Source organism: Numenius arquata, chromosome 7 (genome assembly GCF_964106895.1).
Source record: "Numenius arquata chromosome 7, bNumArq3.hap1.1, whole genome shotgun sequence".
In the NCBI taxonomy this organism is placed as follows: domain Eukaryota; kingdom Metazoa; phylum Chordata; class Aves; order Charadriiformes; family Scolopacidae; genus Numenius; species Numenius arquata.
In genome coordinates this window covers 51,506,624-51,534,072 of record NC_133582.1, presented here as the reverse complement: position 1 = coordinate 51,534,072, position 27,449 = coordinate 51,506,624, and the positions used below count along the sequence as shown (strand labels likewise).

The 27,449-nt window shown below is 43.9% G+C and overlaps 2 protein-coding genes across 8 annotated transcripts in view; both read left to right on the top strand.

The window, feature by feature from the left end:
• The window catches only part of CHN2 (chimerin 2), a 167,712-nt gene extending 155,979 nt beyond the window's left edge, over nt 1–11,733 (top strand). For 4 of the 7 annotated variants that reach the window (XM_074151197.1, XM_074151198.1, XM_074151196.1 and 1 more), the window contains 2 exons: nt 6,027–6,132; nt 9,852–11,727. In XM_074151197.1, the coding sequence (XP_074007298.1) occupies nt 6,027–6,132; nt 9,852–10,023 (278 nt within the window). In that variant the 3' untranslated portion in view covers nt 10,024–11,727. Of the gene's footprint in view, nt 1–4,202; nt 4,341–6,026; nt 6,133–9,851 lie in introns of all 7 variants that reach the window. The other 3 variants (XM_074151192.1, XM_074151193.1, XM_074151195.1) reach the window with 2 other exon arrangements.
• A 7,874-nt stretch (nt 11,734–19,607) lies between these two features.
• On the top strand, nt 19,608–19,976 carry PRR15 (proline rich 15). The gene has a single exon (XM_074151011.1). The coding sequence runs from the start codon at nt 19,608–19,610 to the stop codon at nt 19,974–19,976; it is 369 nt and encodes a 122-aa protein (XP_074007112.1).
• The last annotated feature ends 7,473 nt before the right edge of the window (nt 19,977–27,449 follow it).

The following is a 27,449-nucleotide window of genomic DNA, read 5'->3' as shown; positions in this document are numbered from 1 at the left end:
TAGCAAAAGGTAAATGTCTTTTAAAAGAGCTTGGAATAGTTACCTGTCAAAGGAGAAGCTGAGAGCAGGGCTATGAACCAGAGAACTCTTTTCATGGACAGTCCTGGCACAATACTAGGTGTACACTGCCCAGGAATAAATTCAGTTTGACAATTTAAAGGCTATTTCTAAACCATCTGAAAGTAAGGCTCTGAAACAACCTTCTACTAAGAGCAGGGACAAAAACCTTACCTAGATTTAAAATGGAAGTGGAGGGGTTTACGAGAAGGGTCATATGGCATGGTGCCCGTAATAGCAGAGCAATGCACTCTGGAATTACAGAGGTCCCTCCCTGCCCATCATTTCCGAGTCAGTCCCCAGGCACCTGGCTAGAATGCCAGTACACTTTTCCATCTCTGGGAATACAGCTTTTAATAAACGGGTGTGAAAATCAACAAGCAAGGACCCTTCCCATTTAATGCACAGGACGCATCCTTCAAATAAAGCCATAAAGCTTTCTGGTTTCACCAGCTCTTCATCAAGCCACAGGAGCCAGAAAGCAGGATGATACAGGGGTGAGGCACAGGGGCTGACTCGGCCATGGGGTGCCTCTCCTGCTGATTCCATGTGCAGCTGAAGGGACACAATGACGAGAAGCCAGCCCTCCCTCTGACTTATTCTGCCTTGCCAAAGGGACACTCACTTGTTGCTTCCAAAGAATTGTAGTGAGAACAGAAAAGCAAAGGCAGGTTTGAAAGTTAACAGCTTGGGAAGAGAATGGCATCCCACATAATATTATTTGGGCCAAATGAGACTGTGATAGTTGGTTTTAAAACAGGGAGAATCTCATCTGATTTAAATTAAGGCTCCCTTCCAAAGCCAAAGCAGTGTAAATACCCCTACTGTAAATTAGCATTAGGCTCTCCGAGGCACTGACAATGTTCCATTTTAGTGATTTTTGTAATTAGAAGGAGGGGAATAATGTGGATTTATTTAATCTGGTGAATGTTGGTGCTGTAGAATGACAGTTGCTCTCTGTCAGCATTGTTGAGCTGTGGCGTTGTGGCATCCAGAAAACCCCCATTGTGCGCTTTAAGCACAGAGCTGCCATTGTCACCAGTGCATTCTGTCCCCCCATTTGTTTGTATGACTGGCTGGTACAATACACTTGCTAAAAATATTATGCTGTTAAATATTACATGAGGACTTAGAGGCATCCTAACTCATATTCACACTCTTTTGCCAGTGTAGCTGAAAACCTGTCAAATGCCAAATCCAGGAAAAACCACAGAAGCACATTAGCATGGCAAAGGTTGTGCAATAAAAACAAAGCGCTAAGGAAAAAGGAACCTTAGTAGAAATGTAATTCCATATTCAGAAGGCATAGCTAAGGCTTTAAGAACATAATACTTATTCCATTTCATTCTTTAATAAACTATTGATATATATTTCTATGGCATCCAAAGTCAGCTGGAACCTTTAAGGACAGAATAAAGACTTTCTTTGTCTTCAAATATTCAACCTTCAACATAATGCAACCAAATACGTTGAGAGTCAAAGTAACAAGGAAAAAGAAATGACAGAGTTTGTGTAGGATTAGGTTTATAAAGCTGAAATGAACTATATGCTTGTAATCCAAAATAAATTAAAAAAAAAAAAGATTGTATTAACATGTGTCCACTGCAGAGATACTGAAAATACTAATTACAATCTGAGGAAAGTTACTGTATTGAAGAGTTAAAAAAATGATTGTGGTAATGCAGAAGGTACCATATATAACAGATGTAGTTCATACAGTATGCTATGGCAGAGGATCCTCTGTGAAATATGTCATGACTTTACCGGCAAGGAATTAACTTTTCTTCCTTGAATTTTAAGTGTGTTTAAATAAAAACACAAACCCAGGATTTTGGTGAGGATAAAAAATGAGTGCAGCCTGTCAAGGACCTTCAATTGCTGAATCTGAAAGGGGGGAAAAAAAGAAAAAGACAATCCAAAATCTACCAAAGGAAAATAAAAATTCACCTTCCTGTACGTACCCACTTCAGATACATATATTATAACAGATGTATTGTCACATTCACTTTAAAATAATCTTCACTGCGTTTCCAATGGATTTACATTTGTCTCTGAAGAGAAGAGAAAAATCTTTGACTTGGGAATTAATGCACTTTTCCTACAGTACGCAAGTATGTAAATAAGAGGTATGCTTGAAGTACATTGTAGTTTGAAGTAACTCTAGCTGAATTGCCCCTTTAAGGAAGCTTGCTGGGCTGCTTTGTAAAAGTACTAAATAAATAACACTTCCATTTAGTGTACTGGTGACCTGGATAATAGATGCAACGTTCTGCCTTGCCATATCTGTTCTGATGCAGCTGCTGGCTCCTTGGAGGTATCTGTTTTCAGTGGAGCATTTTGAGTGCTCAGTGTCCATCAATTAAATAGAGCTCTCCACACAAAGCTTTACAAGACTAATGCTGCCGTGCCTGGAACGTGTGGATTAAACAAAAGATTGGGGCAGTGTAAACATCCTCCTAGGGCTTATTGATGCTGTATTAAATTAAATGGTGATGGATGTATTCAGACCGCTCAGCTGCACCAAGAAAGGCTACTTGTTTTAAACACTTAAGCATATAATCTCCTCTTGATGAGAACATGTAGTGCTATTACTCTTAATGAGAATTGTGTGCATACATTGGGCAGGACATATCCCTTCAAGATTAATGCCATAGGTTTGTATAAAATGTTTACAATCAATATAAACTCTTTTACTCTGCTGTGAAAGCCTTTATCACCATCTTAAACACACACCCACTCATCTGTCTGTATCAGGGCATGTCTACAAGCACTAGTTACTGCGAGACAAGCAAGGCGATGGCTTTACAGCATGTCAGTGCCTTGGTGGCAATAGCCCAAGCTTGTGCTTGCACCTCCTGGCAGATAAAAGCAAACTCCTCTCCGTTGTTCAAGCAAACATAACCTCACATCACCCCTATCACCGTATGGTCCTGATCTTCACCACCTCCTGAGAAGAAAGTGCTATTATCCTCACTTGAAAGGTGGGGAATAAGGACTACGGGGGTATAATTGATCTCAAAGAAGCCAGAGGTGAGGCTGGGGATTAAATCCAGACAGCCTCAGCTCCTACTTGACCAGTGTTCTACCTGGTCTTTCTACTGGAAGATCACCAAGGATAGGCCCCACAAGGGGAGGACAGCAGAATTTCTCGGTCTGGAAGAAAATGTGGGTATAAGGGTACTAGGTATTACAGAACAGATGTAGTCATTTGAACTTGAAAAAATAATAGTGATCCAGCCTCACTGCTAGTTCTTGCAATGTCATTCATTGCAAGGCATGCGTTGGTCAAGGGCTTACCAGCAACACTTGTAAATGTTAAGCTCAACTGATTAAAAGTGCTCCATAATGGAGTTCTGACTAACTGTGTTATAATATGTGGCAAATAAAATGTATGTCATTTCAGTTGCATAATTCATCTATTTAGCTGTTCATCCATTATAAGTATCCATATTCATTTAACAAATTGCGATCCACATTTCAGAATAAATTGTATAGCTAAATGCCGTAGCATGTCTATTTAAATTCAAATCTTTGCTATAAATAAATAAGTCAAATATGAAGACATTAGAGGACATCCAGAAAATTTACTAGCTAATCAGTATAGATAGATTGGTGCAGGACTTACAGAATTTGGATGTTTCCCCTGATCTTTCCCTCCTGGTCTCCTGAGGGTCATTGGAAATTTATATTATTTCTCTGTGCCTCTGTTTCCCCAAGTGAAAATTAAAAGAATGGTTCATACTCTTGTGTATTGATCTGCGGATACAAAATACAACATCAGAACAAATCATTAGTAGCTTATTTTCAGTGTTTAAGTGGGCCAAATTCAATAAATATATTATTAACATGATCCATCCAATATTAAAAAATCATGTGTGAGATGGTACACTGCAAATATTGTTGATGTAATCACTAGCCTCTCCAAAAGATATAAGCAAATAAGTTGTTTACTAAAAGATAAAGAAACTACTATTCTTCATTCATATGCTGTAAGTTGGTAGCAATATGTTCTCATTTAAGCCTTCCAAATGCTTTCAGGATGTTTTTTCTTGTCTGGTTGGGCACAATAAATCTGAATTAGAAGCCTCGCCTTGCTTCAGTCAGAATTAGCCTGGTTTCAAAAAGATTTCTTCCTCCTCTTCCAGATGGTGACAAGGCTGATATTTCTGCCAGTATTTATCCAGACATAAACATCATTGCTGGAGCACTGAAGCTGTACTTCAGAGACTTACCGATTCCCGTGATCACCTATGACACCTATTCCAAGTTCATAGAGGCAGCGAGTAAGTATCGCATAGCAATTTGTACCAATCTTTAATTACATTTCCCATCCATAAAGCTGTCCACGTTAAAGACACAGAAAAGACAGACAGCAAATTGGAAGCAAGGGTGTTGTTCTGTTCATTACTTCTCTGCCATGTCCTTTCACATGAAACTTTTGCCTGAATGGTATTGCAGGTGGGACATCATGCAGGTACAGCATCCTGGTGTCACAGCGGCAGACACATGCAAGACTGGGTGATCTGCAACAGGTCAGGGATGAGCAGACAGTGTGAGCCTTGAGGATGCTTCCCATTTCCCCACCATTGTCCCCATCTCCTATATCACGGCTTTCTTTGGCAACAAATCTGCACCGCTGACAAGCGGTTCCACTCCTTCAGTCGGTGAGAGATCAGAGCAAACCACAAACCACACCTGCCCCACAGTTCGGGCGCATCCTCTGCTCATCATGTCCTACAGTATCTAACCCATGTCCAAATGGGAGGCATGTGCAGTGCCCCCTGCCCAGAGCCAGCAGGTCGTGGGTGCACACTGCCAGAGAGGGAGGAGGACAGCAGCATTCATTGCCATAACGTTGACAGAGAAAGCTGAGATTTGCCTCAAATTCTGCTCTCTGGGGCACAGCCTTCCACGTAATGACAGTCCCTAATGAAAACTCACCAGATGGATTGTATCAAAATCAGATTATTAGCAAAAAATGTCAAAGAACTGAGTTGCCTAAGAAATAGCTTGCTTTCTTCTTTAAAAAGTACCCTTAGTAATTTTGAAACGGCACCAGGATATGGGTAAGCAGCAGGAAGAGTGGTCTGCCTATATGCCTGTGCTGCCTTCCTTTCCCCTCTGCCTTACCCCACCTGGCACTCCCCATGCAGCCACAGATATTGCTCTTCTGCACTCTCCTCTTCCTCCTTGGCAGAGAAATTATTCTTGCTCGTCACTTGTCCTATAAAGAACATGCCCAGAGGAAGCAATTCCTATCACATCAATACACCAATCTCTTAAAAGCAGGACATAAAGGTTCTTAATCTTCTGAAATGTCAAGCTCCTGGTGCCATTTGTACGGAAAGTCATGCAGCAAATATAACTCTGACTCAGTTCAGATCTTAGGAATCCATACTCTTCATGTAAAATGCATGTAAATCCTGCTCGGATTTTCAGAGAGAGATTGCCAAATGAGCACTGATGCTCTCCGATCACTGATACCTACATATTTAAAGATGTTCAGAAATCTTCGTTTATGCAATTCCATATCATTTCAATCTCTAGCTAAACTTACATATTCAAGCACAGTCTCTAAAGCATATAGCCACACTCTCCTCTGGTGTTGAAGGCTAATGGAAGTAATCTTATGTAAGATTTCAAGAAGTCAGTTCTAGGCAGAGTATTATGAAGCACTTAACGAAGCTCGGATACTGTGCTTACACAGGCCTGTAGATAGAGCTACAGACCATAGAGGGGACTATCGAGTGATCTTTGTTGCTGATTTCTTTGTAAAGCCTTTTTTTTTTTTTTTTTTTGAGGATGCAGAAGTTGCTGATAAGCTCCATGTTTCCGAGTTTAATATTTATTCCTCTGAGCACAGTCAATGGCTTGTAAATGACACTATAATAATAACTTAGCTTCCTGAATTATTGGTGTTTACAAGTAGAAAGCCCTATTAACATCAATCCTGTTCGGTGTTTTTACAGAAATCTCCAATCCTGATGAACGACTAGAAGCAATACATGAAGTGTTGATGTTACTCCCTGCTGCTCACTACGAGACACTTAGATACCTAATGATTCATCTCAAAAAGTGAGTCAATTGGCATGTAGGATAATTCTTGAAGAGCTTCACAATTTTCTGCTTTGAAAGAGAGATATTACTGAAAGTACCAATAAAGCTTCCATTTAGCGGCACTGCCAGTAAAACAATAATATTACAAATAAACAGGCAAGCTATGTTTGTATAAATGCATACAGGCTATGCGCATACATAGCATAGATCCTTTTGCTGGCAGATCATCGCAAATCTTTCGAAGAGTTAATTGAGATTTGTCACGCTTCTCTGAGGCAGATAATATCTGAAAAATACCGGAATGGTAGGGATTCAGAGATGTGCTAGATGTGCTGCATTAAGTCACCTGATCATGCTTTGCTTCTGCCTCCCCTTACCTCCTGCCTTGTCTTCTTGAACCATAGATAACTCTAAAAGTAAAGAGCCATCTCTTACGAGTTGTTTGCTCACATCACAGTTAAGCCAAGAATCAAACAGGGCCTATTTTTATATGACTAGTAAAAGCAATGCAGGCCCTTACCAGTTATATCTCTTTGAGTTTTAAACACACACAGCCTCATTTGCTCTCCAAAGCTTCTTTATGCCTAAATAAGGCATGCATAAGGCTTCATAAGGCATACAAAATTTTCAAAAGCGCCTGAATTTCATTTTTGAAAGTGACTTGGGAATATGCTGCCGAGTTTTCACAGAATCACAGAATCGCCTAGGTTGGAAGGGACCTTTAAGATCATCTAGTCCAACCTTAAAAAAAACCAAAACAAAACACCACCAACACTAAACCATATTCCCAAGCACCATGTCAACTCATCTTTTGAATATCTGCAAATATTGCAAGTTTTAAGCTAGGTACCTAGAAAAATTATGAAGTGCTACAAAGAGGATGCCCCACTTTCACTAATTTCAAGCAAAACTGTTTTTCAAAACCATGCTAACTCCATTTTGCTACTTTTGGTATTTACATGCGTCAGGAAGTCTTCTTTGTAATTTTTTAAAAACTAAAGCTGAGTAAAGACTGACACTGCCATCTCAAAGCAGGCCTTCATTTAAGTGTTTCTTGCCCAAGATGTCCTTTTTCTCTGGTTAAAGTTTATGGTGCTACATTGGACACAACAGAAAAGGGGATAAGGCAGGAACAAAACTGCTCACCTCTCATACAGCAAGACTTTGATCCCTTCTTAGTTGTCCCACTACTTGCAACACGGTTACAGATCTGGACTGCTTTCTGGGTTGATCTGCGCTATTCTGCACTATTAATGCCAACCTGAAAAGAAAAAGACCTCAACTCACGTAAAATTGCATCAGAGAGCTTTTGTGAAGTGCATTTCATGCTCAATCAGGTTCTCATTATGCAGAGACTTTTCCTCATTTTACATCGGCTCGGGTCATTACAACTGAGTAATTTTTCCTTTTGGTGAGACATTACTTGGGTGTGCTGGAGCTTCTTCACGCTCTGCAGAAATGAGATGTGCAAACACCCACCCTTGTCAGCCCATCCGTGTGGACAACTCAGGATGAACTATATAGGCTTTTAAGAAGGCTGTAGACAAGCCAAGGACCTGCATACAGATATACTTTCATGTCCTTGAAACAAATTTTTGGTAGCCAAGTATTGATTTGCCTTCCTTCTTTTCCACAAACTGCAGTACAGGCTTTGGTTCAGCTGTTGAGCTGAACTACTGATGAGAAGAAATAGTCCAAACAGCTGATGAAGCTTTCTCTCTCAGATACCTGCAAGTCACACAACGAATTTCCTCTCCTTTCCTAAATCATAGCTTTCAGCATCCACACAGAAATCAAGTGCACGTCAGTTCCTATGGCAGATCCGTCGGAGAGATCTGAATGTCAAAGAGGGAAGGATCTTTAGGTTCGGACTCAGCTCTTCTGTAGGTTAGACATGGAGTCCCTACTCAGCCCCATGGGGCTCTTCCTGCATGGAGAAAACATGCTCCGGTGTCAAGGAGGCTATGAAAAGGCTGCAGGATCACAGCCTCTACACCAGCCCTGTTTCTCAGCGGAAAAGAAACCGCACTGGGTTGTTGTTAAAAGCACAGGAAAATCCAGCAGAGGACAATGTCAGCGATGAAAAATGAGCTTGTCAGTCCATTAATTAATCGTTTTCTGCAGTTATCTTGCCGGTAACTTTCTGCTCAAAACTGGAGGAAATAGAATAGCCTGAGCAGTCCCCCCTGTGGCGAAACACATACAACTCCGTCCACGCTGACGTGTCAGGGAAGCTGTGAATCTTCTCTGTGTTCACCCCAGGCCGTGCAGCAAGCCCCACGCTCCTGCACAGAGGTGCCAGGAGGATGTATGTGGCACTGCATAGCTGGTCAACGTCTCTGCTGGTGGCAAGCAGAGTGCTACACACACACACTTGCGCAGAGGTGGCTCGGGCTAGGCAGCCGTGGTTTGTCATTTCTCCTTGCAAAGCACAGCTAACGTTTCTGTGCTGGAAGGCGGTGACGTGAGTAAGGGCACTAACAGACTTCTGTCCTGAAGGCAAAGCGGAACAGTGTTTTTCTGTGACAGAGCCACTCTTTGCAGTAGGAGAAGCAAAACCCAGTCATATAAGGACCTTGCAAACAAGGGAAGACCAGATTACTTCTGGTTTCAGCCTCTTTGTGCTCCCCTGAGGGCATGAGGGAATCCACTGCCTACCTGCCACCCGGCTGGGAATTGCCATGGACAAGGCCAGTCTCAGCTGTTGCCAGGAGAGCTGGCTCCAAAACCAGATGTGCTCCACCCTGGCAGAGGAGTTGTATGTGGAGGAGGTGTGGAACTTCACCCGTGCTCTACTTAGTAACGGCAAGTGTCTGGTCCATGAGGGATCGTCACCCATCAAAGGACCACGGCTGTCCCTACACTGCAATGCAGGAGCACCCTCAGGACCAAACCCCAATGCCAAAGGCTTGGGCCTGGAGGGAAACCCTGAGCACATCTTGCATGTCCCAGCAGGCCTAAGGGATGACTTCTCTGCATCCTTGGCAGCCTGTGTTTGTTCCAGCCAGATGTAACCTTTTTTTTTTTCTTTTTTTTTTTGTATTTACATTATATGACCCGTGACAGGGAACAGAACAGCCCAGGGTCCTTCCTAGAAGCGCTTCTGTTCTCTGTCAAGGAGAGATGGTGTTTGTAGCAGTCTGACTTCAGCAAGCTGCCTCTCTGGACTGCTCCAGGTTTCAGCCTACTCCTAAAGTATAACAAGTGATCGGAATCACTCAGATGTTGGTTGGCCTGAGGCAGCCAGCAAGGCAGAAATGCCTGAACGGATGGGTTCCTGCAGGCTGGAAGCATGGGGATCACTGGTGATCAAAAGAAAATCTGGGTTCATATTCTTGAAGCACATCTACACCTCCGGTACAACACGCCAGAGAACTGTAGTTACTGTAGAGTAGAGGACTGCTCCATACGTCATCATTTAAATCATGATTATGGTTTCCAAAAAACCAATTGCCACTAATTCTTGTACCCTAACAGATAGCCACATGGGAAAAAAAATCACTTAAGAGTTGCAGGAGGGGTTTTTAAAGACAGTGGAACTCACAGCCCTACCAAAACTGCATTGTACTTGCTGTGGAAACAGTTACTGTATTGAGTGAAAGCAAAAATTGTTACCGAAAAATGCCATTATATACCAATGTTTATGTGAAGCGGGACTACAGATTAAAATGCATAATTTCTTTGCTTCTGGGAAGTAAACAACTAATTACTTTTTTTCTTTTTTTTTTCTTTTTTAGAGTTACCTTGCATGAAAAGGAGAATTTTATGAATGCTGAAAACTTGGGAATAGTGTTTGGGCCTACTTTAATGAGACCTCCAGAGGACAGTACCCTTGCTACGCTGAATGACATGCGGTACCAGAAGTTAATTGTGCAGATTTTAATAGAAAATGAAGATGTTCTCTTTTAGAGAAAGAGAGGCAAATCTTCAAAGCCATTTGTTTTAAAATAATTAGTTGGAAGGAAAAACAACATTTCTTTAAATTTTTTTAAACATGAAGGAAAAGTTCCTTGACTGCACTTCAATTTCTGCAAAGTTGCAGATGGATGCCAAAATGTTTAGGGGAAGCCTATGTCTCATAGACATACGCCTTTTTGTAGAAGGGAAAAAAAAGGTCAGAAAAAATCCTCTTACCTTGTATCTTTTGCCTTGCCTCAGATGTATATTTGTTTTGAGAAGTTGCAAACAATTTTATTGTTAACTTATTAAGAAACACAAAACATATTTTAATATGGCTAGAGAAGCAAAAAGGTACTTAATCAGTGTTACTTGTATACGCCTATACATTTCCCTCTCCATGAGACATAATTATCTATGTCAATTGTGAAACAGAACCTATATTATAAAGATATTTTTACTTTACCTATCTGAAAGAATGGCATTTTATTTTAACAAACTATAAATCAATGCGGTGCATTGATTATTTTCCATGTAATTCTTTCCTGCATTTTTGCTATGATATATTGAAAACAATTACCACTAATGCAGTATTATCCTGACATACCTCTTTCATTACAAGTGTTTTAAAGGAGAATTCTTTTCTTGTCTTCTTTTTCCAGCTTTCCTTAGGTTTCTTTGCATTAGGCACTAGCTTCCTAAGACTGTACACTTTTAGCTGTTTGAAATTTCCTGAAACATATAGTATTTTCTATTCTTTTTTTTCTTTTTTTTTTTCTTTTTGGTGCTCCCATGTAAAATATGGTATTGAGAATTTTTCAAAAGTCCTGGTGGTAGTATCAGTTTCACATGCCAGATTTTTCTTGGATTACAGTAATATGTAAATTAAGTGATGCTGGGACACTGGATATTTTCTGGCCTTGTTGAAAAGTTAGCACTTTTTTGGGTTAATTATGAAGGATTTGGTTTTTCTGTAAAAATCGAGTTATGTTTTGTCATGTTTCCGTATTTATAAACGTACAGTAAATCTGCTAAAAAATGTAGGTATTTATCTTGAATGTGTTTCCTGATGGCTTGTTTAAAAAAAAAAAAAAAAAAAGAAAGAAAGTGTAGGAAATGTGGGAGTTGGTAAATTTAATTATTACCAAATTTTAATATTTTTCTCCCCTCACAAACATTGACCTACAGATTTCATAGTCTAACTGCAACTTATTCCTAATGATAAAACTGTTTCTCAGCATGAGATGTTTCTGCAAGCATAAAACATCAACATACTTTACTACCAAACTCAATTTTCAATACAAAAAAAAAATTATAATAATCCCTCATCTTGATTGTTTGTATCATATGCTTGGTAACTCAGTGATGCAGTTTCCTGAATTATTTCAGGGAGCACGTGTTTCTATTCAAATTGAAAAATATGTGTAACTATGATAATGAAGGGAGGTGGAGGGTATGACTGTAAATTTGTCGTCTTCTAGAGAAATAACTAAGGGCTAGATAGATTAACCCAGATTGCAGAGCAAATGCTAAATAGTCTGAGTTCCCAATACTTCCATAGATCCTCCTGCCTTTTACAGGACTATTTGTTGTAGGTTATGTACTACTTAATACTGTCATAAAAATGATCTGGAAATGGTTTTATTTTGTGAAGTGAAATATGCTTTGTAATTTATGATAGTGTAAATGGAAGGAAAAATCCCATTAAATGTGTTAAAGAGTTCTGGTGTCTGTCACTCTGACCACATGGCAAGCTGCCAAATGAAAATCAATCGCTAATTACCATCCTGACATTGCTGGAAACTTTCCTACTTGGAAAACTTAGAACAGTTTTACTGAATGTCAGCAGTTTCAGATTGGCACTTGGATGCCCGTACTACCACAGCCAAGCCTATGCACACATTTATTTCCTGCAGTCACCCTGAACCACCTCTGCGTAAAACTTAAAGCAAGCAACGAATCACAATATCAATCCCATCAATATCCAGGAATCAATGCCATCAGAGCACTTTTCCACTCCCCTGAACACAGGCATTTGACTAACAATGATTTTCTTTATTTTGTCTGCTCAGTTCAGTAATGAGTTATTTTTTTAAGGCAAGAATAGTATTTTAGTACCATTTTTTATTTTTGCAGGAAGACAAACAAGCCATTTTACTTCTGCTTCTCCCTTTCCCTCTGCCATAAGCAAAGTGGTAGCTTTGACGTGTCTCACAGTCTGGGGTCTTCAACGCATGCCCCATCCTAAGGATTCAATGACAGTACAAAGCAGTGTGTTTAGAAATACCCATGCAGAGTGTCTTTGGAGGGCAGAAGTTTCTAATCTGTTGGTCAGAGGGAAGAGTATAATTCTGCATCTTAAAACACAAATATCTAATTAAGTGTCCGTGCTTGTCTCAGCTAACTGACGGCCAGCGTCCTCAGGGGCATGCTGAGCGTGGAAATAAAAGGACCCTGTCCCCTCCATGCTTCATCAGTGCTGCACGCACTTCTTCTCTCATGTCAGACTTACTGTGGCCATCACCGCTGCACCTGGGGCTGAGCAGCACCTCTGAGCTCTGATCATCTCTGGTCCACATTCACCATGCAAGGAAATAAACAGCCAGCAGACTTTTCTCTGCAAAACTGACTGCTAAAGCAGAAAACAAAGCATGTATCTCTGTAATGCAAGACACACAAAAAATGTGTCTGACCAGATCTTCCCTTTGCTTCAAAGCATTCAGCAGAGTGTGGTGACATATCTCATATGAGGCACTGCTTGAGAGTACTAAGAGTCATTTGAAAGATGCTCCAGGAGTCTGTTAGAGGTGATGGAACTTCCCTGCAAGGTTATTTCATCTTGAGTGGAATGCAGCTCTGCTCCTCTGGAAGCTGGTGAGATACCTGTGTCTGACTGCATGGGAGCAGCTGTCTGCAGCTGGATGTTTGGCAGGAAACCTGTTCCCTTCCAGCTCCCGGAGAAGGCCTTTGGTGGAGCGCTGTGGGTGCAGCAGCAGTCCCCTACTGCCGGCATCCACCCGTCCTTCCCATCTGCCATTCACTAGCCCCATCTTCTGGTGTGATGGACGCAACTCTGTACCCCCCGACAGCTGGTCCTTGGAGCTGCCAGGGTGAGAGGACTCGCCTCCCATAAAGCAGAAGTGCCTTAGCCACGCTTAGTAAAACGTTGCATGAAGTTAATCGTTTGTAAGGTCGTAACTTTCCTAAGTGCTGCGGAACAGCTGAAATCTCTTCTTTATACCCCTGTCTTTGCAAAACTCGTTGCTATCAGGTTTAAATATTTTGAGCCTGCCAGGGCCACTGAGCAAAGGAATTGTTTCCCGAGGACAGCTCGCTGGAGAGCAGGCAGCATGTGCTGTGCCTGACCCCAAAGCACACCGATACGGAACAGGCAGCTGGCAGGCAAGACTCAACAGGGAACTATTGAAGGGTTCCTCAACTCAGACACTGATTTGGGGCTCCTCTACCCAGAGACCAGTTGTCGTGAAACTTAATTATCTCTCTCCCACTGTCAAATACCATTGGAATTGGATAAAGGATGCGAAGTTACTGGGGAAGGAGAAGAATTTGCAAAAAAGAGCAAAGAGTGTAAGCGCAGATATTTTGTTTCCTTGGAAAACCTTTTTAAAATGGAGTTACAAAGGAGACAGCTTTGCTTTCAACTCCCTGCTCTGCGAGCTGATGTCAGTTTAAGCTAGAGAACGGGTCTAACAGAGCACAAAACTGGGTGAATTGGCACCACGTTCATTTTATTTCTAAGCAAGAGGTAAGGCTACACTTTCCTATACACTCAACAGTCTCCAGGCTCACACAACTCTTGAGCTTAATGAAGGAGACAGAGCTGCAGGGGCACTTGGCCTGAGACTCTGGGAAGGAATGTACCAGGTTTGGGATCTCTTCTGAAACAAGGTTCTTGCCAGACCCGAGCTGTGCATTACTGTCAGATTTAGGACACGGGAGGGAGGAGGGATTGCGGGTATAGTATTGGGCAAAACTGGTCTTAGTAAGGTCTCGGAGAGGTGGCGGGAGTGCCTGTGGTAATAAATGGCTGGGCTGAAGGAAGGTTTAAAGTCACGCTGCAAGGAGATGAAAGTGAAGGTAGGTACCGAGAGTGGTTTGCAGAGTGCGTGGAGGAACTGTGTGTTCTCTTTTATGATAAGCTCAAACACTGCACACTGTGGGCCTCTATAAATGAGACAACACGAGATGATTAACTGTGTTTGCACAGGGCCCCGCCTGGACTCACACATCCGGAGGGAGAGCGTTTTCCTAACCCAGCTGGGCTGCTGTCCTCTCCCCCTGCCTCCCACCTGGAGATGAAGACAACCAACAGCCTCTTCTGCCCTACCTCCAGCTGCCTCCGGTATCACGCTCCTCAACCCGGAGTACAGACGAGGTAAAGGCAGCCTGCTCCCCCGATCCTGCTAATGGCTAGGTAGGTGCTGCCCTGTTCTCTGAGAAGGGGTTGTTAGAGAGGACAGAAATGGAGATGGGGATGGGAGGAAAGCTCACAGAAGGGTCCACAGGGGTCCACAGCACTTCTCCAGCTGTTCAAGCTCCCCAAAGTGGCAGCAGCGGGAAGGGCTATGACATTTTCCCTCGATGCTGTGCTCTCCCCAAACCTTGCTCAAAGGACATAAGCAGCAGGAGCCTGTCTGGCCACCTTCTGACTCCTTTATTGTCAAGATCTGCAGAAAAGGGAGAAAGAAGATTCAAGTGCCAGCAGACTCCCCTGCCAATAACCAGGAACTGATGAAAACACTGAGTAGAAATGTAATTCAAAACACTTATACAAGGAGAAGAATGCCATCTAACTGGATCTTCAAAGCAGAATTATATCGCTATATCCCCTACAGCTGTCTAAAGGGAATGAAGAGACCATAGGGCTCATGAAGATAAGAGTAAGAGCGTCAATACGTTTTTTGTTCTTTAGCCGTAGAGATTAATTCCTTGATTAAAGTAAAGATCATGGCTAAGATTCAGAAATCTGAACCTTAGGGAACTATGATTATTGCTGAATGCTCTAGGGCTTGCAGATTTAGGACATCAATGGGTCTTACATGGGGACCATACTTTACATTATCTTTCTCTGAAGGCATGGTATTCTGGATACAATTATGCTGATGTGACAGCTAAAGCCAGGACTGGGAGTTCAAAGCCTGAAGGACCTGGATAATCACAGGATGTTGTAAGAACTGCAGTTAGGAGGAAAGTGTGTGTCAGTTGGAGCCAGTGCTGTATAAGCTACAATAGAAATGATCAGAGGGTTACAAGTAAAGAAACTGTCAGGGTTCAGTTTACAGTAGAGTTGGGGATGTCAGGAACCAAGCTTACCACTGGAAGCTGCCCTCATTGCAGAGTTCTGCATGGCCTGGAAAGGTGGGGGTCAAAGTATTCTCTCTTTTCTCAAAAGTATGAGCCATTTATTACTACTAAGATGAAGGTTAGAATGAGAAGTAGGGTTAGCTCTAGAGTTTGGATCTGTAGATCTTGAAGAACAGAAATCGCTGCTGGCAATATTTGAAGATACCTTATTTTCTATTCTACTATAGGGCAGGTATCAATATGACCAATGAGCATGAAGATGCATATTATTTACTACATGCTGCTGCCCAAGAACATTAGGAAACTGAGGTCAATAGGTGTTCACAACAAGGTAACAGTTAGGGCTAGGTTAGGAATCCAAACATTGAGGAACCTGTATTGTTACTGGATGCTGCACAGCCCTCAGTGTGAGGAACAGGGCTGGTGTCAGTAAGGGACAGTTATTTATGGTGGGATTTTTTTGTTGATGTAGACACAAGTCTTACAGTTACAATTAAGGTATGAATAGGGATAGACTTTGGAAATCTAAAGCCGAAAGGAGTTGTTACTGAAGTTGCAAGAACTGCAGCGTGCTGATATCAATAATGATCAACCCTTTCTATTCAGTGTGTGGGTTCTCTGGTTAGGAGTATGGATACTGGATTAACTGCTTTTTTTGCAAGGCGTGCAGAGCTAGGAAGGGCGCTGATGTCAACAGTCACAAATATCTTCACGTTCTGCTATAGGAACATGACCTTAGTTTTATCTTCAGATACTATAAGGGTGAGAGGAAATGAGGTTTAGCATTTAGGATTCAAAGAAGCACACTGAGTTTGTTGCTGGATATACAGACATAAGAAAAAGGCAGGTGGTCTTAGGGGCCTAATCTCTGTTTGCTTCTGCTGTGAGGATGAATTCATAGGATACAAAAAGGGGTGGGGGATACAAAAAAGGGCTAGCAGCTGGTCAGGAACTGAAAGTTTGAGGAGCTGAGTTTATGGTCTGTTTTGATGAATTCTGGGGTCTTCATTATAGGTATAGGTATTGTTAAGGTAAAGTTTCAGAATCTGTTGTGTTCTGAGACAGATTTATTAACAAAGATGAACTTCCCATTGAATGAGGATGAGCACTAGCTCTAACACAAGCTAACACCTTACGATCCACTATAGAACTAGTTCCCTTCATAGACCTACTGTTAGGGAGCTATCCCAGGAAAGCAAGGATATTGTCCGCACTTGTATTGGAGGGAAAATTAGGAAAGTTAAGACTACATCTGTGTCCCTCAATAAAATGGGGTCAAGGACCTCTCCCATGCCAAGCAGCACAGATTTTCCCTGTCCACATTACATTGTACTTAACTTAGGTTCCCTCAGGAGGCTATGGTGTCACCCATGGCCTTTGAGAATATTTTTTTTTCTAGAGGCACTGAATACAAAATTTTGATTTAGTGCCTGTAACAACACAAACTGGCAATAATGCATCAAACTGGTATTTTCTTACCCTGAGGCTGAGATGGTGCAATGCATTTCCTAGACTGCAACATAAGGAGTGGTTGCATATTGAAGTGTTTGAGGGTGCAAGACCTGTTGCACTAAAGCTAGAGGACTATGGAGGGAGACAAATGGGTGTAGTTTCATCCATTCTGCCTAGGGGGAATAATCCTTTGCTGTTACTGCCTCCAAACCATGCCTGAACTGTGGGTATTCGCTGACATAGACCAAAATCATGCCAGGGAGTCACCACTAACAAGAGGGCAAATTCACCAGATGCAGGATTCAAACTCGCTGCCCGGCTCTATGGTGTTTGGCAGGACAGACACAGCCTGGATGTGGATGCTGCAGTCCCACAGCCTTAAACAGCAGTCTGGAAAATGTTTTTCCCCTTTACAAAAGGGTTGGAGTCCTTCCTGTGGTTATGGTGAAGGCTAAGGTTTGAGACACTGCTACCACTTGGAAATCTAAGGCTTAAAGAGATGAAGTTACTCCTGGCTTCTTTAGAGTAGACAGCCTGATGCAGGTGGGAGTCCATTCTTTGTGTGGTATTGCCTTGCACACATAGGTCCCTTGGTTAAAATTAAGGTGTTGTGACTGATTGGTAGCACTGACTTTCAAAGGCAAGAGCAGGTTTTGGTGTCCTCCTGTGCCACTGCGTACACACGCAGGCAACTCCCTCCCACTCGCTCGTCTCTTACAAAGCTTTCCAACCCACCTGTCTCTTTTCAGTAGACCCCGCTCTCAGTGCAGTGGCAAAAAGGACAAATCTCTTCCATTGTAAGATTCTTTGAAACGGGCTGAACTGAAAACTTCTGATTTGATGTAAGTTTGGCATTATGTGAGCTAAGAGGTCAGGTCTATAGTAATCAAAATAATATAAACAAGTCATACAGTGGTAAATGTTTTGTATAAGCCTATAACCGGAATGGAAGCTATAAACGTCAAGCAGTAATGTTTTGTGAAAAGGACTTTTAATAATAACATTTCCCTTATTTCTCCATAAATTCCCTTTTTCCCAGGCACTTTCCTGGGACACAAGATGAGGAGAGATTCTGGTCACTGGAGGAAGCTTGACCCTATGGTCTGTTGCTGTCCTTGTCCCAACAGAGCCCCAATCCCTCGTACTACGCATCTTCGGAAATGTTATTTGCTTACTTGTTAGGAGGGAATATAAAGGCCATCTTTTCTCACTGGAAGTTACTGGTTTATTCCATAGGAGAGATTTTTTGCTGCTGGTACCAGTTAGTATGATAGACAGTTTAGAGTACTTTCAAGGGTGCATTTGTGCATGCGTCCCTATCCTAGCCTTTGGGTTTGAAGAGAGCAATCTACAGAGTAATATAAGTGCACACCCTGGGCTCCTCCTCCTCAGTAAGCTGCATTCACCGATTTCCATATGTCATATCTTTATGGGCTATTCAGGGAAGCTGCAAGTAGCAGAAGTTGATCTGCAGAAGAAGATGAGGTTGAAATACCTCTGCTTTTAGGAACTTCTCCACAGGGTCCTTGAGTAACTGAAGGTGTAGCTGATGGGAGGGGTATTAGGGATTAAATGCATATTACGTGCCATAGTTCTCCAAAGAGCAAATCACCGTTTTTAACACATAAACACATAGCGTGGCACAAGCAAATCTTTTTTTCTTCTTTCTGGATGAATAAAAAAAAAAAGGGAAAGACATTTGTATGGCCCTATATCATCACACAGAAATTCAAAGTCCCAATTCTAAGCCAGTTCAAGTATAAATATTAGACGGCACCACCTTTCTTAGCATGTTGGCTACATTCATTTTTTTAAAGATGGGCAGTTAAAGGCAATTCTTATTTTCTTCAAGGCTACACAACATTCACCTCGGCACATCCACCCTGTGCACAAACAATACGCCTTACCACTCCAGCCCCGCACCCCGGCAGCCCCGCATCTCCCGTGGGTGGCCCATTCCGCACCCACGCTGCCGCCAAGGCTCCCTCCTCCTCCCCATCCCTTCGAGGAGGGGGACACCGACCTTCCCTCGCCCCCCGCAGCCCCCAGGACCGGGGGCCTGCCCCTCCTCGGCCGCGGCCGCTCCCCCGCCCCGGTCGGCGGGATCCGGGCAGGTGAGCGGGAGCCGCCCCGGCCCCGGGGCCGGCCTGGCCACCGCCCCGCCCACGGGGGCGAGCCGCGGGGCCGGCCGTCACCTGCCGCCGCTTCCCTGTCGCCGAGGAAGGGAGGAGCGGCCGCGCTTCCACCCGTGGGGAGAAGGAGAGCGCTCCCGGCCGCCCGCAGGTCAGTGCCGCCCGCCCTACCTGTTGCGCCCGGAGCCGGCGGGCGGAGGGAGGGAAGGAGGGAAGAAAGGAGGGAAGGAGGGAGGGGTGTCCCATCGCAGCAGCCCCCGGGCGGTACGCGGGCTGCCGGCCCCGTCCCGCGGGGAGGCAGCACCCCCCCCCCAGGGTACCGGGGTTTCGGTTCTGGGGCTGGGGCGGGGGGTGGCGAGCGCAGGTCCCGCGGCTGAGCTCCGCGGCTCTATTTACCTTTAAGTGTCTCTGCCGGCCGCGCAGGGGGAGGCGGGGTGGCGCCTCCCAGCCTGTCACCGGAGCAAAGCGCGAAAATCCTCCCCCGGCGCCCACCCGGTTGCTTGTGCGGGACCGGTCCCTCCCCGCCCGGCAGCCCCCCGGGGTGAAGGGCAGACCCGCCCCGTGCTAGGGAAGAGGGATCCCCCGAGCGGCGGAGGGGCCCGGGTGGCGGCGTGCCCGGCTGCCAGCCCGCCCTCGGTCTCTCAACCACCTTCCCCCCCCCCTACCGCTTCCCCGCAGGAGCCCGAGATGGCGGACGGCGCGGCGGCCACCGCCGCCCCCCGCGCCGGCGTGAAGGGCAGCTCGGCGGGGCCCTGGTGGAAGTCGCTGACCAGCAAGAAGAAGCACAAGGAAGCGGCGGCCGCCCCGCCGCCCCCCGCTCCCACCGAGACGGACCCCGCCGCCCCCCCCAGCCCCGGCGGCCGGGAGGAACAGCCGCCCCCCTTCGGCAGCGGCGAGGCCGCCGGGGCGGGCGGCGGTAACCGTCGGAGGCTCCGCGTCTCCCACTCGGGCCGCTTCAAGGAGAGGAGGAAGGTGCGCACCTCCCTGCTGACCGACAGCCCCGAGGTCTTCGACGGCGGCGGTGCCCAGGGCCATGCCGCCCAAGGGGGCGAGTAGCCCGGGAGAGCTTCGCTCCCGGAGCCGTGGCCCTGCGAGGACAGGTGGCCAGAGCACCGGCAGGACAGGTGGCCCAGAGCCGGCTGCTGCCCCGCAGCTGGGGTTGGCATCGGTTGCCCCATGGACGACATGGAGGTGCATGGCGGTGGCCTCCCCACCCCTGACCGGACACTGCGGGGAGCCCGGCACCTCCGCCAGACCAGTGACTCCTGTGCTACGTTACACGAACACCGCCAAGACCAAACCCTTCGCTGATGGGACGATGCGATTGTCTTAACGAAATAACACCAATAAAGACCCCCACTCCCTGTACTGTGGTGAGCGGACTCAAAGGTGCTATCCCAGGGCCAGCGCTTGGCTTCTCTCTACCTTCCCCCCAGCCCTTGCCGGGGAGCCAATGTGGCAACTTCTCAGGCCCATCACCCAGCTCCCCTTGGCTCTCCGGCCGAGGAGGGGCTTTGCTGCTCTCATCTCACGCGCTGCCTTCTCAAAGGAAGGTGGGAACGAAGTGCTCTTCTCTAATTTTGGGGCCGAGGACCTCCGGCGGTGCGGTACCTGCTCCTGCCCCGCCATGCAGCCATCCTCCTTCCTCTGCCGGGGGTCTAAAGAGAGGTATGGTGAGGGGCAGGTGCTTGCATTGACCCGGGCCCCACATCACGTCGCATTTAAATATGCAAAAGGCAGGACCGTGCTGGTTTTCTCCTTCTTATTACTGTGTAGTGATAAGCAGGTGTTTCGCAGGCTGGTCTCCCCTAGTTCTGTTACAGGGGAAGGCCGGTTGTTAGGTAGCAATTCATGCTGTTTACCCAGGGCACACATGATTTTTGCATAATTGGTGATAACTGGCACAATGAAGCTCCGATGAAGAAGTTGTGCGATAAAATGTAAATACTCTTTTTGAGGGAGGAGACCAGCCCTGGAGAACACAGGCAGGGTTGTACTCCTAATGTGGAAATAGGCTTGGGCACTGCTGGAAATGTCCTTTACCGTGTCCAAGGCTTGTGAAGCAAGGTTAAAGATCCCCAGGATTTCTTTTGATAGCGAGATAATGCGCTTTAACTTTGGCATCTCTCTGCTCTCTCTAACAACTCCTGGATTTCTTGGATGAAATAAACTATAAGCTAGATTTGCACTGGTGTTGTGCCTTACAGAGCAAACGCAGCTAAAAACAGTCGGCAATTACACATTCCTTGATAGTAGGGGATGTAGCAACAACTGATTTATTTATTTTAAATGCATTTGCAATATACTTACTTTATATTGTTAAAATGGTTTTAGACTTTTTCTGAATGTGAGATAAGATACTACATAGCGGCAGGGACTGAAAATTTTTTCCTAGCAGTCAAGTATTACACAGTTATGATTTTGTTTGGTTGTAACTAATGATTTAAGGTCAATTAAAAATAAAAAGTGACCTGAAAGGAAGCAAGAGCTAAGAGCTGAGTTCCAGGTGAAAATACAGATTGAAGCAGTCACTGACAATCACTGAAATGATGCCACAGATGCCGGGCAAGTGCCCTGTGATTCAATGCATGTAATAATATGTAATGAACTTTGAAAGCTCCTGTGTGATAAACTCGGACAACCTGGCTGGCTTCGGTACCTCCTGGTCCTTCACTCACCTACTTCTTCAGTCTCTGGAGCCCAAGGACAAAGGGACTGTAGCATCAAATCTATTTCCATAAAAGCTCTTTTCCACCCACTGTGGAGATGTATGCTTTTTTTATTTCATTTAGTAAAACTGCAAGGGACTGGTTTGGGATTGCATTTTTATGTTCCTGACTACATGCTGACCAAGCAACAAGCTGGGGGGTTGTGGGGGGAGCTCTTAAACGTTTCTCCTCGGAGACGCTTTTCTTATGTGGGACCTCTTCAGTCAAAGGGCATCTGAAATCCTTCTGTTGAGAAGAAGCAATTGGAGCAACCCCAGCCTCAGACAAAGGGGTGTGAGAGAGAAGGAGGAAAGTTTAGAAGCTGGGAACAGAGAGATGGATGAGGAAGAACTGTGCTTCAGCTACAGTCAGCCCAGGGCGGGGGGAAAGGTGGCAGAAAGGGGTGGCTTAGCTGCCAGGGTTGTCATATTGCCTTTGGAAGGCAACACGATCATATTTATTACTGGCAAAATAAGTTCTGCCTGCATTCGCATTTGTGTATTCTAGGGCCCAAAGAACCTTTTCTGTATATGCGTGTCTAAAATGGAAGAACAAGTAAGCAGATATTGCTCTGGTGCATTTCTTACTCCTACGTCTGGTTTAGCTGAGCTCTGCGAGGGTCAGATCCTCAGAACTATCCAGAGGCCTGGCCATGCAGGCTGGTGTTTTATACATCTCAGGCAGATGCTTTCTTGCATTTTTAATCCTGACACTGTTGTGAAAATACAGTTTCCTCCCTTCAGTACCTCCGAGCTACCTCTTTCTACAGTGAACCTCTATTTGCTCTTTGGAAAGACAAAGAGCAAACCTCTTTGTCTCAGGTTTATTAGTTGCAAGTCTTTACCTGGGCACAAGATACCTATGAATTTGGGTTTTATTAGCGAAGAAGCCTGCTACACTGTTCAGATGGCTGTTGTTAAGATCCAATATCAATGCTGGTTAATGTGTGACTAAATATTAGCCGCGTCCTAATCCTTGTGTATGGTACTTTCAGCTTGGAAATTTGGTCAGAATATAAAGTCAATAAATGCACATAAAATTACTCACTCACAGCCATCCTCCATCTTTATCCTGACCTTGAGCTGTGGGAAGGAGACGTAATTCTATCTTCCTCCTGCTCAGTCAAATCCTTGCTTCAATGAATTTGATAGCAGCCACTGAAAAACTAGATCCATGAGAAAATGGGCTGACTGCCTCGTCTCACTTTCCCCACCCTCCGTGCAAGGGCCACGCAGCGATACCTTGAGGTTGGTGCTGACCTGTGTACCATGGCCAGGAGGGAGAAGCTCCCTTGGCCATAACCAACTTGTAGGGCAGAAATAGGCCCCTTGTTTCTCAGCCTGAGCACCAGATAAAGCTTTAAATCATCTATATGCATATAAATGAATTAAGCTGGTACAGAAAAAGACGGCATTTTATAGAGCATCTGGATTTTTTAACCCTTGAAGTGGAGAATTGTCAACCTTTCTTTTGCATGAGAGAATATTTGTTCAGTTATAACAGTAGTGCATTGCTGTGCATTAAATTATTAAACGGCTGTCGTCATTCTTAACATAGGTATTTTCCTCATCTCCTTTATAAAGATTATGTATCAGAAAGTAGGTTTAGGAAGTGGGGTGGCTGAGAAAGTGGTTGCTGTTTGTTTTCAAAAGCAAGCAGTGACTTACTGACAAAATAAATTGAAATAAGCAGCTGAGGTTCCACCTCAGCTGTGTCAGTTGTAGTGTAATTTTCTTAATATTATTCCAAATACTGCTAAGGATTGCAGGTTTGGGGCAAAAATAAATATTTAGGAAATAGAGTGAACTTTTCAAATAAACTTGCAAAATATATGCCTGCTTATTCTTGCTCTCGCCAAAACTAAAAATAAATCTCTGAGTAGCTGTCTGGTGAATCATTCCCTGCTATTGTAGGCTGGTCAGTCTGGACCTCAACAAAGATTATAGGGAGCACCTGCAGAAAATGATCCTAAATTGGAAACACTGGAATAAATGCCTTGAAAGCCTCAAGAGTTTTAACCTCAGATGTCAGGTCAGGGTATGACTTAAACTGAACTGAAAAAATAGAGAGGGGGACTTTACAGTTTTAGCAGGGAGAAGAGTCTTCACTGTTTTGGGGGGGATTGTCATGTTTTTTAAGTTCTGTTTTCACTGTAGTGCAACCAATGATAATTTTATATTTGAAATATCAAGCCTCTTGTCCATTAACAAGGTAACCTCATACAAGGGCTAAAATCTGAAGGACAGAACTCCCAGCCTTGGCCTGGCCGGCGCAGCTGGATGCTTCACCTTAAGGCCCATGTTTAATTTAGCTCATTCAAACGTCTGATAGCTAATTGGAAGAAAAGCTGTTTCAAGTGCGGGCACAAACTGGAAGTTCATTTTGCTGCCTTTTGGGATCCTATCTGGTAGGGCAAAAGAAAGAAACCCAAACCTGGTATTCTAAGATGCCTTTTAAAAGCTGAGGTGAGAGAGGTTTGGTTATAGAATGATATTTGAGACCATATAATTATACCATTTTGAAAAACAAACCTTTCCCCTTCATCACTAATTTATTGTAAATAAATGGGAGTACCAAAGAGTACCAAGTGGGAGTACCAAATGGGAGTACCAAGTCTGCCAAAGATGGGAGACTTGCTGGCTGTGATTTTTCATTTCAGAATAAAACAAAAGGGATAAAGTTGCTCAATTTTATAGACACCAGGAGTAGTGAACTAGTTTCTCTTTAACTGTTTCATCCTTGATGACATCTCTGAAATTCACAAGTAGCTCTAAGAAACAATATTTGGATGTAGTCTTCAGCTAAAGCATATTGATTAGCAACTGCAGCTTACGAATTTGATTTACTGCACATTTTATCTAGATAAAGCAATATAACATCAGGTAATACGTGTTTGGGGGATAGAAAACAGCTTTCCATGATAGCTGTAAGGCATGATTTTAAATGAAAAATTTACTCTGGTGAGTAATCCTCATGAGATCAAGATGCCATATTTCATGTGAGTAAAAATGAGTTAGAATGTTTTTTTTGGGGTATTATTAGTTACCAGGCTATCAGTTGTTTTGGGATATGTGAAGTAGGATTAATTCTCAGATGCAAGACTTTGTGCCGTGAATCTGCTGCTGCTTGTTTGGAATACCTCAGGTCTTTCCCCTGATCCAAAGTTATTATTTATCGTGGTAGTTCCTTTTACACTAAAGAGATAAAAAGCATGATCCTTTGCATTCCTGAAAATAAGAACCATACCTATGTACGTCTGTTGAAATGAAAAATTAGAGGTACCATGCATCCTTGAACTTTGGTGTCTCACTTCTTTTTTTCTTTTCCCTGCTGACTTCAGTCCATTTTGCTTTCCAGATCTTTGTTTTATCTTCAGCCTGTAAATGTTTGAGCAGATAAACTGTCCACTGATCTCACTAGAACTGTTCAGTGACAGGAGAGTGGGCAGAACTTCGGTGGCCAAGGGAAAAGTTCTAATAGATCCATTTCTGCATGTGCTTCTGGGCACATTTCTGTTTTATGAACAGAAGCAGAACTTGAGCCTCAGTCTTGATTCTGGAAATTTGACTACCTGAGAAAGAGAAGGAGCCTCGTAGTCTGCACATCCTTGGTTGTGTTTATCTTGGCATGCACTTTCAGTGACAGAAGTTTCCAAAAATCAGAGTTGGTTTACCTGTCCTGTTTAACATCATTGGGTTCAGCACAAGGAACATGGTGTAAACTTAAAAGCAAAATCCTGCCAGCAGTACTTCCTAGAAATGCTGTAGCTCAGACCCCTGTGAGGAACAGGAGGAGAAAAAACATATTTTCTGGCTTCTCTATTTTGGGGTTATTTTCTTGGCATACCAGTGCTATAGCAACCTCCTTGCTGGACCCTAAAGCAGCTAGAGAAGTAGAGTTTAGGAAATAGGCAGAGGTACAGAACACACAAGGACAGCATTTTGCACTGGCATTCTCTTGAGGAAGAGACAAACCAATGACTGCACATTACATTGGGCAAACTACCTTTAGGTAGCTTCATTCTTTCTGCAAGGCTGGGAAGCTATGGTTTGTTCCTGGCTTGGTTCTCAACTGGCTAACAGTAGATATGAAAATGCCTCTAAGTAATATATCGGCTATTGCAAGTGTTAATTAACATCTGCTGAATTGCATGTGAAATGGAAAACGGTGAGAAACTGAGGAATCACAGAACAGCAAACGTTGCTGACCATGATTGAAAGCAGGTTTGGAAAGCTGAGGCCCCATTTGAAATGATCAGTTAGAGCACTTAAAATTTTATCTGTTATTGTTATAGACAGCTATTCTTCCTTAATTTGTATGTTTTTATTTTTCTGCTATAACAATTTACCATACAGTTACCTTTTAATGAGTAATCTTATTTACCACATATTACCTCTCTAGTTTTACTTACTGGTTTTCTCGTTTTCTGTACTGGAACAGAAATTTGGCTGGGCTTGTCTCCTGCAAAACATACTCACAAAGTCTGAAGGTATTCCTATGACCTATACCTAAACCTAAACTCAAGTTAATAACAATACCTTGCAGTTGTGGAGAGGAGTGAGCTCACCACTGAAGACTGATCCTTTCATCCTCCTGAAAAAACCCATGCATCCTCCCTACTTTAAAGAAAGGAAATTCAAGATAAAGGGCTACAGTAAAGCTCGTAATTAAGTACCTGAACAGAATGACGCATCTGGGCTGAGACCAGAAATCAGGCTATGCAGAAACTGCCCAAGAAAACCGAGCTGTAGTAAGTGGTAGCAAGGGGTTCAAATGGGCTTTCTAAAGTTTTTGATCCCTGAGAGGAACCTTTGGATATGTGAGAGTTTTAACATCACTTAAACCTACACGTCATTGCACAGCTGCCTCCAGGACAGTTGCTGATGCTGAGCATTGAAAACTATGGCCGGGACTTTAATGAGAACCACAGAGACAGGCAGAAGTGGACTTGTAGTTGTATTTGTAGCATTGGCATCCCACTTGTACACATAGGAAAAACGATTTAGTTATAACCGAAGATGTGTATTTAAATTGGTGTGGTTGATTATGTGTCTCCCCTGGTGCAGCTGCAGATTCCCGGTGTGGTTAAATGGTCCCATTGACAAAAGCATTGAGGTGTCTGATTCCACTTGCTTCAATGGTGTTTCAGTACCTTTGTGGATCTAAGCTTCAGCATAACCTCTTAGAAACTATCAAAATTGTGCTAAGATGAAGAAGTTAAAAAGGTAAAATTCTTGTTTATTTACCAAGGCAAATACAGTTAACAATGCAAAAGAACTGCCTAATAACACATGTATTTTTTACCCTTTATTTTCAGCTCTTTGTGCTGAAGCAGTATAGCTCCTTTCTCCCCCCCTCCCCTGGAGATTCTTGCTTTCCAGCTGCTATTTGATCTTTTCCAGCCTTGACTCGAAATTATTCCTTACAGAACCTCTCAGTGAGATGGTTTCAGCTCAGCCCCGTGTAGCATTTCGGCAGAGCCATTGTTCTTTTGTCCCCTGCCTCTAGATCAGCTTTTGCGGCTAAACAGCTTCTTTATAAACCCCAATGAAATCTTCTCTCGTGCTTTTTGTCTGCGTTGAGAACGAGACCAAAGGCTGAAGGTAGTTTTAAATCCTGAGGTGTGTGGAGCCCCCCTTCCTCCCCTCCCCGCGTTTCGGTGTTAGTTACTGCTTTGGCCTTTACCTGTTTCGCTCTGCCAGCCAGGATGGGGCACACCCTCACCCAGCACAATACAAATCCATTTAAATAAGAGCTATTCAGGCTGTTTTTTTAAATGTTTGCTTCAACAAATGCCCGTGTCAAGCAGCAGTCATACGAC

What these genes read in the sequence shown, in the direction of transcription:
- PRR15 (XM_074151011.1), top strand. Translation starts at nt 19,608, where the DNA reads ATGGCGGACGGCGCGGCGGCCACCGCCGCCCCCCGCGCCGGCGTGAAG.